The sequence below is a fragment of the Corvus moneduloides genome, chromosome 10, assembly GCF_009650955.1.
Source record: "Corvus moneduloides isolate bCorMon1 chromosome 10, bCorMon1.pri, whole genome shotgun sequence".
NCBI classification, from domain to species: domain Eukaryota; kingdom Metazoa; phylum Chordata; class Aves; order Passeriformes; family Corvidae; genus Corvus; species Corvus moneduloides.
The window spans coordinates 20,960,263-20,980,222 of record NC_045485.1 but is presented as its reverse complement, the minus strand read 5'-3'; the positions used below and the strand labels follow the sequence as shown (position 1 = coordinate 20,980,222).

The window sequence follows — 19,960 nt, the reverse complement described above, 5'->3', positions numbered from 1 at the left end:
TTAATTTGATTTAATGGTGCCATTTAATAAACAGCTTAAGGAGCAAGTGCATTGACTTTGACATTTCCTCAGCCAGTTGTGTTTTCCCTTGTAGTCTGAGGTATTCTGAACTGGAAAAATAGCAAAACTTAGTCTCTCTTGGAAGTTACTGTTTCTGCTGTGGAGCTTAAATTAAAAATTACAATAAAATCCCCCACTAAACAATTGCTTGGGTATTGTTGAGTTTCCTCCATACTTCCTAATATTTAGAAAACGTGGTAGTGTGGCTTCATCTTAGTGGAGGCAGGTGTAGATCCTGATGGAAAGGGCATTTTTTTCTGGATAGAAGAAAATGAACTGAACTAACCGAAGTGAAGTGGTCCTACTGAAATTAGTTATGAAGGGTTGAATCCTTTATGCAGATAATAGCCTTTTCTTCTGCTCTCTAATTCAGCTTTAGTCATTAAGAAATACTGTTGGGGATCTAGTGGAGAGAGGTTTGAGAGGTGCTGGGTGTCCCTGTCTTGGTGACAGAACAGCTGTCACCCATGGTGGCTGTGAGACCCACTCTGATTAATTGCTAACACAAGAGTGAAGGACTCAGGTGGAGGCTTCCTCACTCCGTGGGGGTGGTGGGCGGTGATGGGTCCCAGTGTCAGGGGTGAGCAAAGAGCATTTACATTCTTGCTCATCAAGGGCTATGATTTAATAGAAGGGGTTAATGCTGATTTACTGTTGTCTCGCTTGATGGATTTTTAATTGTTTCTTTCTCTCTTTCCAGAAGGTACCAGGAGCATCTGGTGGAGCTTTACCCAAAAGGAGGAATGCTAAGCTATTTTTAGGTATTGTGAGCAGCTGCTTTCATGCAGTCCTTTTCTGACCCTGTCTGCAAGTGAACTTGGGTTCTGCCCACCATTGTGTCTAGCTTTGGGGCTCCTTTTGGGTTTTCTTTTCCTGCTGTTTGTTTTGGCTTTCTTTTTAACTTTTGGTTCTAGATTTTAAAGTTTGTCCTGGCAAATACATAATTCTTAACCATTTTGGTGTATATTGAGAGATGTGTGTATATATACATGAAACATTTTAAACGTAAAATAGATCCTCAACTATTCTCAAACAGCCTAGGCTTTGATAGGCATTTTTTACTAATTCTCTCCATTCTCTCTCTTTGTGATTTCCACAAAGCACCCTTTTATTAAAATGTTTACCCATACTTAGTGTTTATATATATCAGGGCCTCACTGTGGCTCTATTCTGCTTGGCAGCTGGCCATAGGAAGGGTTGTTACCATTTTAAAGTTGTTACACAGGTAAATGCTCCTCAGTGATGTTGTGGTCTCTCCTGTAATGAATGCAACTGCACATATATCATGAGCATCTCTAATTCTGTTATGTCCACTGTTATATTCCCTTGCTTCATGGAAAGCAGTTTTCTTACCATGCCCATATCATCCAAAATCCATTTATTCAGATTACCCAGAAAACCTGAGGGACTCATAAATATGGATGAGGAGAATGTGATGAAAAGCCTGTATTCTCTTTTCTCCCACAGCCTGTGGTATTTCTTCAATTCATCTATTATTTATTGTCTCTGTATTAATAGTAAATAGTGAATTTTTCTTCAGGTAACGTGTAGGTGAAATGTTTTCTTTACAATTGCCAGCTCTTAGGGCTAAAGGGAAACAATAGAATGACCTTCTGTTGGAATTGCTTTGATCTGTGGAATGTGTCTCTAAGAGGTCTTTGCAGATTGTGATTGATTAAATTGTTGTTGTTAATGTAAGTAAGTCTTGCAATGAGGACTAAGAAAGAAAAAACTCTGAAAATAAGTCATAAAAAAATTAGACTTCTTTTGTAGGAAGAGGCTGTTACATTGCAGGTGCTGGTCTAAATGCTATTTCCTGCCAGTTTACATTGAAAATCATGGTTGTCACTGGATGCTTATAAAAGAATGGGTTTAGAAACAAAGCTGGCTGCAGTGCAGCAGTGGTTGTACAGTGTTAGCAGTGTGAGTGTAAATACAAAGCACAAAAGCACATTCAAATTCTACTCTTGCTGGTCTTCTGCATACACCTGAAGGCTCCTGTCACTGAGGTGTGCTGGCACACAGGGTACTGGCAGAGTGTCTCTGATGTGCCACGTTGAAATGCTCAAATTCTACCCTTGTGCATGAGCATTTTGTTCCCCCTGAGTAGGTCTTGAGCAGCAGCTCCAAGGGAACTCCTGAAGGCAGTGCAGTTTCACTGGGCTGACTTTAGGAATTGGATCTATCACCATTTAATCCAGCACTGCTGGAATCTAATGCACCTTTGAAAATGTACCTCATCTGGTCTATTCTAGTCTTCATTGCAGCCCCTGCTGGCTGGGAGTAGACTGGTATCAAATCTGCTCTGATCCTGGAGATGGTACTTCCATGCATCCAAGTGTTTTGTGTCCATTTCTTTGGATCAGCAGGTGTTACTGGTTTTGGCCATGCTTAAAGCAAAGAACAAAGAATTATTCCTGTCCTAGTTCATAGCTGAGGAAACGAAAGCACAGAGAGGTCATCTGATTTGATAATTTTGCATGTGACAGCAGCAGAGGTGGTGAGCAAAATTTGGCATCTTATCTCTTACTCCAACATCTTTTTCACTGGTTCAGAGCTGCTGATCTTCTCATCTAAACAGGTTGTTATAATTCTGTCTTCCTCGTTGTGACCTTGGGTACCTATCATAGAATGGTTGGGGTTGGAAGGGACATCTGGAGATCATCAAGTCCAATCCCCTGCTGGAGCAGGTTCATGTAGAGCAGGCTGCACACAATCCTATCCAGGCATATTTTTAATATCTCCAGAGAAGGACACTCCACGAGCTCTGCTGGCAGCCTGGTCCAGTGCTTTGTCACCCTCAAAGTAAGGAAGCTTTTCCTCATATTCAGATGTAGCTTCCTGTGTTTCAATTTGTGTCTGTTGTGCCTTGTCCAGTTACTGGGCACTGCTGGAGACAATCTGGCCCCACCCTCTTGACACTTGCCCTTAAGATATTTGATAAGATCTCCTCTCAGTCTCTTTTCCAGGCTGAACAGGCCCAGCTTGTCCCCCTAAGGGAGATGCTTCAGTCCCCTAATTATCTTTGTAGCCCTCCAGTGGACCCTCTCCAGTAGTTCCTTGTCTTTCTTGGACTGGGGAGCCCAGAACTGGATGCAATACTCCAGGTGCAGCCCCACCAGGGCAGAGTAGAGGAGGAGGATGATCTCCCTTGATCTGCTGGCCACACTGTTCTTAATGTCCCCGGGATACCACTGGCCTTCTCAGAGGACACGAGAACACTTTGCTGGCTCATGGTTAATTTATCCTGGCTGGTGCAGCCCTGGTATGTGACATGCCAGGTAGGGCTTGCCCTGGCAGACAAAACCAGACAAGGATCAGTGGGAAACTCCAGAATCCCTGTGTTTCTAGGTGTCTATCAATAACTCCCTGAAGGCCTGGAGATTTAAGCTTTGTGTACAAAGTCAATCCAGTTTGGGCATTTGTTACATTGCTTGTTATAATCCTCTTTGATGTAAAACTATTAAAGATACTAAACCCCTTTCAATCTCTTTAGTATTAGGAAAACATCTTTTAGATGCTCACTGATTACTTTCTAGCACTGCTGCTCTCTAGTAAATGCACTAAAACACAGGCTGCTTGGCCAGTCAACTGCAATACTGATACTTCCCTAAACATGGAAAGATTCACAGCAAAGTGTGTGTGCATGTGCACATGTGCATTAGGTTGTGGGCATGTTTTGGTTTAGTTTTCTTTGGAGAAGGCTGGAGGGTGTTGGCTGTGAGTGTTCTGTGTAATCAGGAAGCATAACAGCATTGTTTCTTGAAATGTATGAACTGCCTTTAATCTGGCTGGTTTAGGTGTTGCTGGGCAGTGTGGGCATGACAACTTCAGCTCAGGCTGTGCAATGTTTCAGGGGGTTTGGGGTGATATCTAAAGCAGACTGTCTGTCTTATTCAGTGCCTTACGTGTGAATAGGAAAAACTCAGTTAATGGGATGTCCTGTGATCTTCCTTGTGAGCTCCTGGTCAAAAGGGGTAGCAGAATTAGGGGGAAGATGCTTGTGCTGAAGGCACTGGAGGTCCAGTTTTTACCACAGAGTTACCAGCAGAGTCCCCTGAACTTGTTATCCCAGGAGTTATCAGCAGAGTCCTTCATAATGTTCTAATTATGAAGAATTAATGCAATGTAAGTGGTCTGGAAAGGGATTGCAAACTGAAGAAATGGAATTTGCTGGTTGATTTAAAATTATCTAAGAGATTAAATCTAAAAGTGATTTTTAAGGTGTTACTGAGTAACTGAACAATAGGTGAAGTAGTTGAAAGATGCAAAGAAGACAAGAGAGGTGCTTTGACTGTGTGTGCACAGGGATGTGGTCCAAGTTACTTGTTGCTGCTCAGAGAGGTGGTTTTGAGAGAGAGATGGGCTGAATGGTTCTCCGAAATGTCAGCTGTCAGCAGCAGTGGGAGATTTAAGTGGAACACCAGTAAAGCAACACTTTATATTTTGTTCTCTATCATTCTGCTTTATAAATAGGAAGTGAACCTCTCTTTTGAATGGAAAAAATCTATCTGCACACAGTATGTCCCCGTTTCTCTCTCCAAAACCAACTAGAAAACACCATCCCCCCTCATCCCCAGCAAACAAAACACCTCAGGTAGATACTTGAGTTCTGCATTGAGGGAGAAATCACCACATTTTTGCCTGGTCCTCATGCCCTCTTCCTGAGCATCTGTTGATCCGTGCCAGAGCCTGGACTCCTGGCTATACAGAGCTATCGTAAAACTTGCCCCTAGACAGATGTCCTGTCCCAGAGTGGTTACCAGAACATCATCTGCCAGTGCAGCAAGCTGTGGGAGCTCTGTTTTGAGCAAAGTCAGGGCTAACTCAGACCATCAATTAAAAGTGTTTTGAAGTCCTCAAATGAACAGCTCTGTCAGCAGATCTGTGTTTGCTGGTGAGGAGAGTGTCAGCAAGGAGCAGAATCTGTGACACACAGTTGGTCTCAGGGGACCTTGGAAAGGAAAACTTTCACTTGGAGAGTCTGGGAGAACTTGTAAACTTGCTGAGCTTTTCCTCAATGGCATTTCCCTGCTGATGGCAGTGGATGCACTCATGGCTCCTTTACCAAGTGTAAAGGCCGTTCCTAAGAGTGGCTGTACTGGATTTGACCACAGCTTCACTTTGTTCTCCCAGGTCTCATAGGCAGGAGCAGAACCCTGTTTGCAGTAAGGATGTTTTTGTTTGGAGAGCTTCTGAAGGGGACATTTGCCTTGAGTGGTTAAAGTCTATATTTATGTGAGTAAGCACATACAGAGTGTCTGTATCTGTGAATGAAAAGTTGTGATGTAGGAGAATTTAAGCATTTCCCAGCAATATTTTTACAATTTAGCCCAGTAAAACTGTGCATATTCCCCAGCAGCAGCAGTGGAACTGATTAGCTGTTGCTTTTTAGTTCTGCCATTTATGCTTGAATTGAGTATATGATGGTGAGCAGATACCTTACACTAATGGAGTCTTAATAGTTTACTAGTTTAGGTAGAACTGTGAAAATCAGACTAGATTAACACATGCTGCTGTCAAAACAGTTATGAATTTGAATTTTGGTTGTTTAGTTTTGCTTGTTTAACACAGGAATGTCCCAGAAATGCAAGGGGTGAGATCTTACCTAGCAATAGGAGCAACATAAAAATGCTTTGGGGATGTAGCAAGCAGTTTGAATGTTATTTTACAAGTAGTGAATCATCCGAATGATCCTTGTGGGAAGTTTTACTTTTCATTTTTCTGCGAAGGAAAATGTTGACTGGAAAGTAATTTTGTAAAAAAAAATGTTTCTTTTTTGCAACTCATCTGATGAAGTTAATATTTTGAATGTGCTTGAAAACAAATGAACTGAACCGCTTATAGTTTGCAAAGTGCTGCTGCTACAATTCGCTATTATTTAAAGGCTTCAGGAAGAAATAATTTGATTTAAGGACTCAGGCCTCCACTTCCCAGTCAATACAAATTTGTCCATTGCTTTCAGCGAGAGCAGGATCAAGCCCAGATTCCTAAGATGTCTTTCTAGGGTTTCAAAATTAGTTGTAGACTCGCTAGTCAACATCCTCATTCAATTTTCGTGTTTGTATTGCCTTTCACACACACAGCCACATCCATATGTGCAGGAAATCCCATTTGGGGGTCCTGTCTGGAGTCTCCTTATGCTCCTATTATTAGTGCAGTCAGTTGGTAACTTGTCTAAATCTGATCTGGACACATCCACTCCTTCTCTTCCCCTCTGCTGGGTTGGTTTACATTACAGTACTGTCTCTCCCAGCTGCTGTTTTCAGTCAGTTCAGCAGCAGTGCATTTCTCACCATCACTCAGTGATGCCTTGTGAGTGCAGTAAATTTACTCTACCGACCACTCGCCCAAAATAACAGCGTCAGTTGAGCCTCTGCTCTAAGGTGTCTGCTGCTTTGCTTTTCCTGTCGTCCTGGCCTCCCAACACAACACTTGCAACCTATGAATGCTTTGTTTTGGTGGCCCCAGGGTTTAACTGGGGCTCTCAGGAGGCACCAGAAAGGTGCTACTCCACTGGAAGGGAAAACAGTGTCGTGTGGATGTTGACCATCAAGCTGTCACTCTTTGAAAAGATTGTAAACTGGCTCGTTGTCTTATGGCTCAGTCTCAGAACTGAGTAAAGCCTTTTTCTGCCTTCTCCTCACAGAGCATCTTGGAAGAACATCCTTGATCAAGAAACAGCTTTGGATGAAGTATAGTACTTGAAAGTTCATGTTTTTCAGTGTCTTTAGTGTTAATTTTTAATCAAATATGCTCCACATGCAAGTAGATTTCACCCTACTCCTCTTTCCTATAGTTACTTATTCCTCTCTAAAATTCTGCACTTGTTTGAAACTACCTGCAGACAGCACATGATGCATAGTGGCTTCAGGGTCAACTTGCCCTCATTTAGTGTGGGCTCCATTGCCTTCTAAAGTCACAGTCATCTACTTTTATTATTTCTACCCCCACACTTTCTCAGCCATGCACAGGCACAGAAAATATAATGCAGGTACAATTTCTTACTAAACTTAACAGCTCTGTGTCTCAGCACGCACAAGCCAAGATTTAAAAATATGAGTGATGTTTCAACTGACATCATTAAGGGCTCTCTCTGACAGTCACCAAAAGAGATCAGTTTATATGGTCATCTGCTGTATGGAGGGATTTCAGTCAGTGACCTTAGAATTCCATTCCACTCTTATGTACTGGGTCTGGACTCTGAGAAGCTGTCTTCAGAGTGATAAGGCAGTATTTTTTAATACCTAGTCAGAGGGAGTAGGTGTTAGGTGGAAGTGTACCAGCTTTACACCGTCACCTTCAAAAGGGGAATTTTAAATCCTCATGGTGTTTCCCAGGACTGTTATGAAGCTTTGTGTATCCTTCTTTAAAGTAACAAGTGGGATGCTGCCATATTGGCATGTCAGGCAGAAGGAGTCCCATGCTGATGGGACACTGTTTTCTGCTTTTCTGCCAGCACAAATGGCATGAAGCCTGAGGAGGTGAAAAGGAAATTCCCTTCTGTGCCCATTGCTCACAGGAGGCTGGTGCTCCTAAGCATGTGAAATCCTTAGATGACAGCAGATGACTGCTAATAGGATACTCCATCTTTCATCCCTGGATCACTGGTTCAGATGCAGGTCAGGCCAGCAGCGGTGAAGTCTCTACTACTTCTGGCTGCTGTCTGGCCTGGGAGATGAGCTGCAGTGTGTGTCTGAATTTTGAACACAGACAACCTATCACTGCTATTTCTATAAGGGGATTGCAAGTGCTGTGAGCTTAATGTCAACAGCGCAAGGCAGTGAAGATCAGCAGGTCTCACACATGTCCCCAGAAGCCGGTGGCCGCTGTGAGCTGGTGCCAGGTTCCCTCTGGTGGCTGAGGCACTGCGTGACCACAGCCCTGCAGGAGGCTCACTGCCTCTAAATCTGGCTGAACATACACTGAGTTTTTATCCTCTCTGAGGAACCTCTCTCCCATTTAGGAGGTGGTCAGTACTTTTGGCTTTGTTATGCTGGCCGCCATCAAATTTCTGGGAAATAAGTGAAAATTCCCTGTGATGCGTTGCCATATGCACCATCAGCTCCGTTTCCTTGTTCCATAGAGCAGAAGAGCTGTTACAGACTGCATCTGTAGAGATTCACCCCTTTATCAAACACAGAACTGTAATACAAGCTGGGAAAGAAGCCTGGAGTAAAGTGAGGGATCATTATGAAATGGTGTGATTTGAGGAGTTGGTAATGGATTAATACATTCTCTAAAAATGTCATGCTTTCAGTATGAAAATGTTCTTGCTTTTGTGTCTGTGTTGAGCTGGTGAGAAGGAGTTTTTGTTGGTTGCTGCTGAGAGAGGGGTCATGCTGCTGGAAGTCACTGACGGTGGGGGTTGTCACCTCAGGGCTGGCTGGTGCAGCAGGTGAGCCAAGAGTTGATGTTCCTCTCAAGAGGTGGTCTTTCCAGGTCAAGTTAAAATATATTTTGGTACTTGTTTTATCGTTTGGGCTTCTCAGTCTGTTACTGCCCTCTGGGTAAATAGAGAGCTCAGTTTTCTGAATCTGGCTTCTGTCATCCTCACCTCTGTCCCAAACATACATTTGAGATTTCAGGCATTCCCAGGGTGTAGTGGTTGCTGCCAGTGCTCGTTTAGGGTCAAGTGACTCATTAAGCATCTGCATGTACTAGGGGGGAAATTAAGAGCCAGCTTTGGCCACTGCTAACATATCTCTTTTTTTGGTTGAACCTTATTCTGTCAGTGACTGGTACATCAGAATACAGTGGATTCCACATCTACAAATGGGAGAAGGATCCAGAAAATCCCATCATTGACTTGGAAGTTCTTGCAATTGAATCTTGTGAAATTTCTGAAACGTGCATGTTTGGTCTTAATTTTTTCATTTGTCCTAGGAAGAACAGAACAAGATTTTAACTCAGTCTTGTCACTGTGTGATAATTATATTAATAATTATATCTTTTCACGGAGCTAGAGATACGAACACTAGCCATTTAGTTCCCAATATACCCTCCTGCTTCTCTCAGGGTCCACATATTTCTGGGCAAGCATTTTAGCTGATGTTGCTTGGTCAAGGCTCATATTTAAGAAAAGAAGTCATTCCAACACTGGAAGAAGAATGCACACAAACACTGTGGAGGGCTTGATCTTCAAAGGAAAGCTTTAGTAGTTAATGAGTGCTTTTTAAACATAGTTACACTGGTTAAGGAGTAGAGTTAGCAACAGAGGGACATTGGTGGTGTTACTGTACTTGCTGCAGCTATTTGAGACTATGGATGAGACACAGGAATACTTCCAGCCATGGACATCTTTACGGAAGGAAAGACCACAGGTTCAAGATAGATGGCAGCCACAGCACGTTTCAGCCAGGTCTGTGATCTGGAAAACATGGGGTGCTCTTTTTATTTGTGCTCTGCAGTTTGGGCATGTGCAGTGCGACTTGGTCTCTGTGCTTTATAGCATTTCAAAATGCTGGGTAAAAGGCACAGCAGTATTGCATCCTGATTTTGTCCAAAAGGAGCAGAATTTTGTTAGCTGCAGAATGCAATGTCGCTGCTTAGAGAGAGGCCAAACCAACTGTATCTGTGATCGGGGATGACATCAAGTGGAAATCTTGGTCCTGAGAACATTCTCTTGCAGGATGGTGAGATTTCAGTTTAGATCAGGATTTCACAAATATTTCTAGCCAGGAAAAACCACTGGCTGATGCCAGGCAAGCACTGTTTATAGTGTCACAGTTTTGGAACCTTGGATGGTGGGGCAATCTCCTAACATTCCCCATCTTGTTTTCCAGATCTAGAGACAAGCAGTGATCTCAACAGTGATGACTTTGAATATGAGGATGAAGCAAAACTTATTATATTTCCTGATCACTATGAAATCTCATTACCCAACATAGAAGAGCTACCAGCACTGGTCAGTGAGTGTGTGGAAGTGGTCATAGGAATTGTCTCCTGTTTCTGTTTTTATTAAGATGATGTCTTGTTGTCTTATGTGCAGTACTTGTTTGGACATAAAGATCTTTCTTAACTAGCTATAATAAGAGTGTCAGTAATTTTAAAAGTCATCTTTGTTTCTTGTATTTCCTTCTATCTCCTGTATTCATTCCCTTATTATGGTGCCAGCTTGTCCTAGGAAAGCTCACATAGTACATGTGTTTACTCTCCTGCTAAAATAATGATGACAGTCTAAAAGATTAGATGCATATTTGAGTATATAAATAGTCTACTGATAAGCAGTTCTGTATGTGGTTAGCAATAGGCTGAATGCCAAGTTCTGTCCTGTCACTGAGTCGTGTAAGGCTTTGACTGACATCCACTTGTCTTCCAGGTGACGATAGCTTGTGATGCACTCCTCAGTGCAAAATCACCCTACAGGAAGCAGGAACCTGACTCCTGGGAAGAAGAACTGCAGGCATCTAAACATGCCAAAACACTTGTACAGTTAGACAATGGTGTTAGAATTCCCCCCAGGTGAGGACAGTAAGGTTTGTTCCTTGTATGCTCTCTAATTCAGTCAGGGTAACTGAACTAAAGGCAGAAACTCAGCCACGATTCCCTTGCGTGGCTGGCTGTGAAGGTTGGTTTGGCCTGCTGTAATGGGAAATCCAGGACTGGCTCCTGTATTCCTGCTGTTTCTCTCTGTTTTGTCTCGCAGTGGTTGGAAGTGCTCCAAGTGTGACCTGCGGGAGAACCTGTGGCTGAACCTGACGGATGGTTCTGTGCTGTGCGGGAAGTGGTTCTTCGACGGCAGCGGGGGCAACGGGCACGCCATGGAGCACTACAAGGAGACAGGTTATCCCCTGGCAGTGAAGCTGGGAACCATCACTCCTGATGGAGCAGGTCAGCCACAGGGCATGTTCTGAGATGAGGTACCTTCTGTGCATGAGACTGACAGTGTGCATCTATTCCCAACTGTGTTCGTGCTTCTAGTGCAAGCGTTTGAGAGTGTGATACGGAAAGGAAACCCTGGGAGCCTGCAAGTGTTGATCAGGGTTGGGGGGGATGACACACACTCCATTCTGAGAAAGCCCATGCCTGTTTTATCTGCTCATTTTATATTTTGTATAAATATTTTTGGGGGTTTCATAGAATACTAGGCTTATAACAGAAGAATGGTATTAGTTTGAAACAACAGAATCTGGAGAAACAATATTTTTTAGTTCTGCTGCATTTCCTAGGGCAAATGGTTCAACTTTCTGTAACAAAGAAACAACAACAGGGTAATGAGCTTTTTAAATTTAGAAGGCTGTTTGTAACAGCATGTATGGGTTTTTTAATCACAGTGGAAAGTGCTCTTTTTCCTTATTGAACAAAATGTTGCTGAAACAGTCTAATGAACACTCATCTTTGTGGGGCTGCTGTGATGCTCATTTGTAAAATGTGTGATGATCTTGAGAGGGGGAAAAAGCTGTAGCTGTGTCCTTGTTTGCATATTCTCCAAGTGTGATGTTCTGCAGCGTTGCTGCAGAGGGGATTATGGCGTGTGAGGATTAAATGGAATAAAAACATGAGGAGCTGAAAAAGTCATAAGCAAAGAGACCTTTTGTTGCAGCTGCCTGGAGAAGTAAAAATGGAAGAACACATAGCATGATTATGTTTTGGCTTTAGTGCTTATGACTACAGAGACAAAAAATTGCTGTTTAGAGCAGCCCCTTTTTTTAATAACCATCATTTGAGAGCTTTTCTAAGTCCTGTTCAGTGTTGAGGAAAGGCAACTGTAGTCAGATTCAACCAGCTGTGCCACAGAAACACTTAGCAAAAACCATTTTTTTCTCTCCCAGATGGAATGTTTTTTCCTTGCATGAGCCTGGTCTTGGGTGATTTCTATCCAAATCTCTCAGTTATTGAAGGTGTTTAGGATTTGCCCAGCTGTAGGTTTCAACTGCATGTACAAAACAAACAGGATATTCTGTAGGTTCTTGTTTCAGAAATTTTTCTTTTCTTTCCCATCTTTAGCAGCAATACTTGTTTCCTTATGGCTTCTGTTGTTGTGCCTCCCACTGATCAGCTGCTTCCTCTCTTATGTGGCCTTTGGGATAACAAAGGACAGGCTGTCATCCTTTCCTCTGAATGAGAGGCACCAGCTGTTCTCCACAGACCTTTGTTCTTCTGGATGATGTTTACTTGGTTTCCCTGTAGAAAAATCTTCCCTCCCCCAACCTTCCTTGTTCCTTTGCAGCAATTATTCTGTCTCTGATCTATATTGCTGTGGTACTCATAACCCCTCTGGGTTACAGATGGGCTTCAGGAGAGAGGCTCTGTGGCTGATGGTGACACAAAATCTTTCTGTTTTCTGCTTCCCTGGTTAGAGGTGAAGAGGTGACAGTAGAGGAGTAATAAGCGCTAGTCCCTGTCCTGACATAATTTATTCCTTTTTCACACCAGGAGGAAGGAGAAGGAGGTGGTGCCAGTATTCCACTGACACTCACCCTCCATGTACACAGAGGAGAGCTCTTTGTCTTGCCCTGAGATGTCTGTGCTGTGTACATTATGAAAGGTTTCTGAGGCATTAGCTCCAGTAGATACATCTGGGATCAGGGCAGAAACTGAACCAAACTTCTCTTCCACTCTTCTACCTTGGACAGGATGCACCAGAGAGTCAGAAACGTTGTTTGCCTCAGTGGGCTGAGCACTGGGCAGACTGTGCTACCTGCTGCCTCTCTTGACATTTATTTCAAGTCACTATGAGGTTGCTTCTTTGGGAATAGATTGAGGCATGGAATGGGGCATTGGCCAGGGGAAACCCCATGTGACCGATACTTGAAGGAGTTGCTTTGTGGATGCTAATCTTAGCAATTGTCAGATCCTTTTGGGGGGATCCTGAGCCACTTGTTTCTTTAGGGACAGTGTTACCATTGCCTGATTTCCTCTAAGTAGGAAGGAGAGATGTTTACACAGCCAGAACAGGTGTAAATCTTGAGCTGCGGAAGAAAATGAAGTCAAGTAGCATTGACATGTTTCTTTTCTTAAAATAATATTAATCATAATGATTGTTATCAGGAAAATAGTTTTTCACCCAGAGGATGGTTGGGCACTGGAAAAATCTCCCCAGGAAAGTGGTCACAGCACCAAGCCTGAGTTCAAAATGTGTTTGGACAACGCTCTCAGGCCCATGGTGGGATTCTTTGTGTGTCCTGCACAGGGCCAGGAGTCGGACTAGATGGTACTGATGGGTCCCTTCCACCTCAGCATATTCTATGATTTTGTTCTCTGTTTAATAATATTCTTTGTTCTCTCATATTTATCTTGGTGGGTTGCCCCCTCCCCTTCCACTTCCCCCTTTCTCACTCTAATGACACCAGGTTGTTGTGTGTCACATTTGCTGACTTGTCTACATTCCTCATCTGCCAGAGTCTGTATGGCAGCACCGCAGACCTGTGTTTGGCAGCTCTTATCTTCCATCTTCGATTTTTTGAAACAAGTGAGTTCTTTCTCCCATGAACTCAAGCTACACAGCAGAAAGTACTGAAGTCTGGCACGAGCTGGGCTCTTGAGCAGAACATTAGTCTTGTGGTCCATTTCTGCTGCTCTGGGTCAGTAGTCCCAGGTGATTTGCTCTCTGCAGTTGTCAGAGCAGAGGGAAAACAGTATCAAAGCTTCCCCCCTGAAAGCAGTCACTCAAGCTCAGTTGCTGTGTAATCTCACTCCATCAGGTGTTTGAACTTCTTGGGATCTTCTGGCTGTGCTGTGACCTCAGCAGAATACTATGGGAATGTTGTGATGCCATGTGTGTGGATGAACAGTCATGTCTTCTGGGTGCATTTGCTACCACACAGAGGAATTCCAGCAGATGGGCAGCTACAGCCACGCACATGCCAGAAAGGTCATGGGCACCAATGTTAATGGGGCATCTGATGGCTGATCAGCAGCTGGCAGCACAGCTCAAAGCACAGCTCCCTGCTCTGAGAGGTTTTTCATAGGGCTGGTCAATGTTAAAAGTTAGTCTTTGATTTCTTGGCTAACCTTCAGTGTGTTGTTTCAGTGTGGGTTTGGTACTAGCAGACTTCAAGGAGAATGCCTTTTGTTAAAGGGGGTGGGCTGAGTTAGAGCCAGGGTCTGCAGCTGCCAGGAGAGGCCAGGGTAAGGACCTCTCAGAAAGGATATTTGTGCTGTGAACAGCCTTTATCAGTGTTCCTGCTATCTCCTCCTGAGTTTGTTTCTGTTCCTTTCTCCTGGCTAAGCTTTCTCTGTCAGCCTAGATCTGGTCTTATGGAGCAAGGTCACTGTGAGAAACTGCTGGGCACGAGGGAAACTTGCCTGAGAGAAATGCAGGGAGACTGGCACAGGGATTCTGGATTTTGGTATGAGGAGACACCGAAGCAGTAATTTACTACAGAGGTAGAGACCTGAGCAGAGAAAAGATGGAAGGCCTGCTCAAGTCTTACAAGGGCATGTCTTATCACTTCTATCCCTTTATGATGCTTGCAGCTTTATTGTTATTTGTTCAAGTAGGTGAAACCTGCTCTGAACTCAGTGTCATTATAGGACTCGCTAGGTAAACTCTAGAAAAGAACATTTTTACTCTCAATTTTTTTGTCCTTCTTTTGGATTTATTAAACTTGGTTTCATATTGAAAATATCATCATTAGACATACTTCTTCCCTTCACAGTCTGAACTTTGCCCTGCCAGAATGTTTATGGGCTTTTACTTAAGGCCATAAGGGCCTATCATAGAGAACTGAAATCTAGATCTTCCAAACAATAAAGCAAGACATCTCACTCAGAAAATCAGCCTTTCTCCCTAACCACAAGGTTAGATTAATCTTAGAAGTCCAATCCAGTGGTGTGTAATCCAAAAAACCTCTCTTTATTCTAATAAAGAATTCCTCTGTTCTCCCTGTATCTCTGTGTGAAAAGGGCATAAGTGGATTTCTTAAACTGTACTAAAAATTAAAATACTGTTGGCAATAGTGAGTTGGGCTGATATACTCACAGCTTTAATGTGTCTGTCTGTATCTAGTAGCTCTACAAAAATTCATAATCTCTTTTTATCATGTTCAAAATGTGGAGTGGCCACATATCTGAGAACTTTGCATACCCTGTTCCTTGCTTTCCCTACAAATTTGTTATTTGGGGGAGGAGAAATACTATGATCCCTATAAATATTTTTATTTACTGTGGAGGCATATAATTTCTTCTGAGGAGAGTGCTTAAAGCTATTCTGTTAATATATTGACTGAGCTATGTGGGTATCTGTGCACTTCTCTGCTGGCCAGAACCAAACTTGGAGAATATGAACAAGGCATTTTGTATAGGCAGCCCTGCACTGGGAATGCAGTGTTGGTAAACAAAGAGAAGGGATAACATTTGATACTGGGCCTCACTGGTTTCTCTCTGCTTTTGTAGATGTCTATTCCTTTGATGAAGAGGAGCCGGTTTTAGATCCACATATAGCAAAACATTTGGCACACTTTGGAATTGATATGCTGCAGATGCAAGTGGTAGGAAATGGATCTTTTATTTAGCTTGTTGCTCACTTGTTTATTCACTTAGGGGTGGGAGAGAAACAGGAGAAGAATGACACCTGAAGCTTATTTGTGATTCCTTCAGACTGTTATGACAGTATTCAACTTTGTAAAGTTCAGCCAGCTAATTTGGGGTTTATTGTCTGAGTTCTGGGTAAATCTTTGCTCTCAAATCCAGAAGTTACCTTCTGAAAGAGGTACCTTGTGGTCTTTAATTTTCATTTTGCACTTTTCCTGGGTCATGTAGCATTTGTCTTCAAGATGAAAAACCTCATCCAATTTGAGAAGAATGTCTAGAGTACTTAATGACAGTGAGTGAAGGGAAGCCTATTGCATGTGTAAACAGATACAAGTAATAAGCAAAAAGAAGCTAAATAATGGATAAGTTAAAAAGAGGCTGAAAGTTCTTTAGGTAAATTTCAGTTTAGATTTTGTCAATAAAAACATTAGAAAATGAGAAAAATGCATTCTCTCAAGTCTAGAAAACAGCATGGTCTAAGGTGTGGTATGCTAGAAAAGGACTGGGGAAAAAAGGGTTCTCTGTGTGTGTCTGTATTAGTGAAGAAGTACATTTAATAACTTGTGTCTTAGTGGATGTTGGTTCCAGTTCTGTTTAAATGATGTAAGAAATCAGAATAGGATATTTTTACAAAGGCAGGTAGGTTTTTTTGTGGTTGTGCTGGATTTTTTGTTTGATTTGGTTTGTTGTTTTCTGGGTTTTTTTACTCAAGCATAGAACCTAGTATGACTACCTGAGAACATGAAAACTGTTAAAAAGGAACAAATCTGCTACTGCTTAAGTGCATTTAATTGTCCAAGGAGTGAGAAAACTGATAATAATTGAAATGATAGAGAAGAGTTAAACTGTGTTTTCAAAACTCTTCGTGGTACTAATAAAATTTTTGGTATACTAATGTCCTTGCCAGTACCATGAATAAGAAGTTTCTTTTATCCAAATATTTCTGGAAAGCCTGTTTTACTCAGCAACCTCAAAAACTTAGTCTTAGCTGTTGCAGAGGTTTCACCTCTGGTGTTTGGTCTGTACAATTCTTTGAGAAGTGACAGAGTAGTGCCAGCAGTAAATGACACTGTAGTGACCCACACCTACAGGCTGAAGGCTGAGTGTTAGAGGGGAGAAACTTCAGTGTCACAAATTATGGGCTTTTACCATTTGAAAGAAGGGAAGAGCCCTTGGATCTGTAGCTTTTCATGTGGTTTGTTTGTTAGGAACAGCTTCTACAGCAGCAGCTATTCATGGCCATTACAAATGGAATAGGAAACCTGAAAAAAATGCAGTGTTTGATGCTGAGGCTTGAGGTCACAGGCCTGAGAGAAGTGAAGCTCCCAGCTGGGATTGAGGTCACACCAGGGAGCATTTGAAGAACCAGGGGCCTGTGCTAAAGAGCTAAGGCTGTATTGGAGGAACAAACTGCTGGCTTTCTGACCCTCATCTTCCCCTACATGCAGGATTTACCTTGCCTTGCCCATTGATTTGGCTCTTCATTTTTTGGAGTATAGCTCACAAAGTTGGTGGTGATGGTGACAGCAACATAATTATGGCAGAAGTTAAAGAGACTAAAAAGAAAATCTCGTTGCTTTCAGACAGAGAATGGGCTAAGAGATAATGACATAAAGCCAAGAGTCTCAGAATGGGAAGTGATTCAGGAAGCTGGCGTGAAACTCAAGCCCATGTATGGCCCAGGATACACTGGCATGAAGAACCTGGGAAATAGCTGCTACCTCAATGCTGTCATGCAAGCCATTTTCAGCATCCCAGAGTTCCAGCGAGCGTAAGTAGCTCCAAACTAGTTCTTGTCACTACCTGCTGCATTCATCAATTTATTGTTTTTCTAGGAAAAATGGTAATTCAGTTTTTGCCTCACCTGCAGACAGGTCTCTTTCATTCAGTTCAGCAGCTTCTTGGAGGATTTAGTGATTGTTTTGGTCTGTTCTGGAAAAGGCTGGAACACAAAACCCAATCTGCCTTTGAAATAAAAACTTGCTGTCTCAACTTCAGTGCTAGGAAATCATATGCCACCTTGTAAATTTGATGTCTCTCTCTCTACTTTCTCTATACAGATGCAGATATCTCCATTTCCCTGGGTATCATCAGTATCACATTAGGGGGTTTGTACTGGCCCATGCCAGTATCGCTGCAGGAGTCATTCTGCTGCTCCTGTGTGATTTGTGCCAAAAAGTGGCACAACCATTAATACTGATTCATGCTAATGAAAAACAGTGCACCTGTTGCATGCGGGTCTGGCTAAGGGGGGAAACTATCCAAGCCATATTTTAATTAAATTTTAAAAAAATAGTGAAAAGAGTAGTGTAAATTTATTCTTTCACTTAATAATTGAGAGTAAAAGGACAAAAGCACAACAGAAAAATATGAAATAGTCTTGAATGATCAAAACTGAATGCATCACTCCGAGGAGAGAAGCCTTTTTATATAGGACAGTCCATGGTTTGAAATAAAATTCTGAGTGCCCTTTCCTTCCAAAGCAGCAGTAGTGTATGTGCTGGAAGTGAAGCTTTTAGATTTTGGAAAGCCTCCCAGGTTTTCATGTTAGAAATTACTTTCTGGAGAAGAAGAGGGAGAAAACTTTTGTTTATTTTCTTTGTTAGCCACATAGAGCACAGTCTATAGATTCATTGAGTGCCAGCTCTTCTACCTCCACTGTTGAAAAATATCAAAATGGACTTTATTAAGGAAGATCATTTTCCACAGCATGGTCCTGGGCGTTTCCTGGAGGACTTAGTGTCATCAATACAGTGGAGATCTTTGAAGAGAGAGGGCCCAGCACCATGACCATACCTACCCAGCCCATTTCTTCCTGTGCTCAAGGGCAGCAATGCTCAGAGAGTGCTGCTGAATGCTTCACTTTCCAACAGGCTGGTTAGAACAACGTTTCCCTCAGTGTTTGTTGTCAGAATTGTTTCTCCTGTGAAACTCAATAGAAACATTCTTTTTACATATTTTGGTCCTGATACAAACCTGAATTTACTTGGTTATGTTGGTTGGGAGTAGAAAGTACACTGGTTCTCAACTCAGCTCTGAGGTTTTGACCAACACCATCCTGCAGCTTTTGCAAGATTAAGGAATAGAATGTAAATTCCAAATGAACAACACAGCCATATTCTTTATAGCTAGAAGCTTCCAAGTAAAACCTCAATGTCCATTTCTTAATTTCTTTACTATTATTTTTGCATGATAGAAGCACTCATTGGGGATAGATTGAATCACTAAGCTGCAATATTTGAACGTTTCTGCTTTGTTCTTGCTGCCCAGGTATGTGGGAAACCTTCCACGAATATTTGACTACTCCCCTCTTGATCCAACACAAGATTTCAACACTCAGATGTAAGTGACATTTCTCAGTTATTTACTTGGTCAGGTTAAATAGGATCTAAATGATTTAATGGCAGAGCAAAAGAACACCTTTTCATGAGCTCAGAAGTGAGATATGGCACAGGGAGAATGAGAAGATTTGACCACTTAGTTGCAGTTGTAATGATGGCTCATCAAGGAGTCAAAAGCAGTAAACTTTTTTTTTTTTGCTTGAAATAAGTCTTCTTTTCTGTTTTTCTCACATATTTGTTTCCTCCCCACCACTTTCTTCCTTACAGGGCTAAATTGGGACACGGCCTCCTTTCAGGCCAATACTCTAAGCCTCCCATGAAATCTGAGCTTATTGAGCAGGTGATGAAAGAAGAACACAAGGTATTTGCCTGAGTTTGTACAGCCTGGTAACTAGGTAAAAGTGATACCCTGAGGAAAGGGAACAGGTGCTGGGCATTGAGGAACACGTGTGGATCCAGCATGGATGGGATGCTTAGCAAGGTGGAATGTGCAGGATACTAAGTCAGGGATAAATTAGTCAGGCACTATTTGTGCAGCGCATCAAAGCGAGCATTGGTTCTGCTGATAAAGTATTCTGCTGCTCCAGTGTGAGTGCAAGTGTTCACAGAACTTGCAACCAATGCTTATCTTCTCTGAGGAACAGCAACAAAAAAGTTATCCAGAGAGTCCTAGAAGCAAACTTCTAAATCCTCTTTAAATTTCAGAAAGAAGTAGAAGGAGCTAAAGAATTGTTTCCAGGAAGTGTCTGATAATATTCCACTTGATTTCAGGAGAAGCTGTCTAGATAATGCAAGATTAGGTTATGCTGGAGGCTTTCATGGAGGTGGAGGAGCCATGCAGAGCCACTGAAGTATTGCATGCTTCTGCCACAGAGGGATGGTGGTGGTTGCCATGGAAATAGATATTTTCATCTACCTTCATCTATCAATTATTGACATAGGAATTTCTCCTGAAATCAGAATGCCAATAAGATTTTGGACAGATGGAGCATCTGGGACAGAGTAGTTTGCATGATCTGGAAGTCCTGTGTCTCCTGAGTAATTGCTTTGTACGGTGGCTATTCACTGTTTTGGAACAGCAA

General features: G+C 42.4%; 1 protein-coding gene across 4 annotated transcripts in view; it reads left to right on the top strand.

Annotated features, from left to right (window-relative positions):
* The window catches only part of USP13 (ubiquitin specific peptidase 13), a 52,166-nt gene that overhangs the window by 13,096 nt on the left and 19,110 nt on the right, over window positions 1–19,960 (top strand). For all 4 annotated transcript variants that reach the window (XR_004242239.1, XM_032120279.1, XM_032120278.1 and 1 more), the window contains exons 3-10: window positions 761–821; window positions 9,846–9,967; window positions 10,382–10,524; window positions 10,709–10,893; window positions 15,400–15,494; window positions 17,121–17,308; window positions 18,808–18,879; window positions 19,146–19,239. Coding sequence is in view for 3 of the 4 variants with exons in the window: in XM_032120279.1 (XP_031976170.1) it covers window positions 761–821; window positions 9,846–9,967; window positions 10,382–10,524; window positions 10,709–10,893; window positions 15,400–15,494; window positions 17,121–17,308; window positions 18,808–18,879; window positions 19,146–19,239 (960 nt within the window). In the remaining variant the exon portion in view is untranslated. The remainder of the gene's footprint in view (window positions 1–760; window positions 822–9,845; window positions 9,968–10,381; window positions 10,525–10,708; window positions 10,894–15,399; window positions 15,495–17,120; window positions 17,309–18,807; window positions 18,880–19,145; window positions 19,240–19,960) is intronic.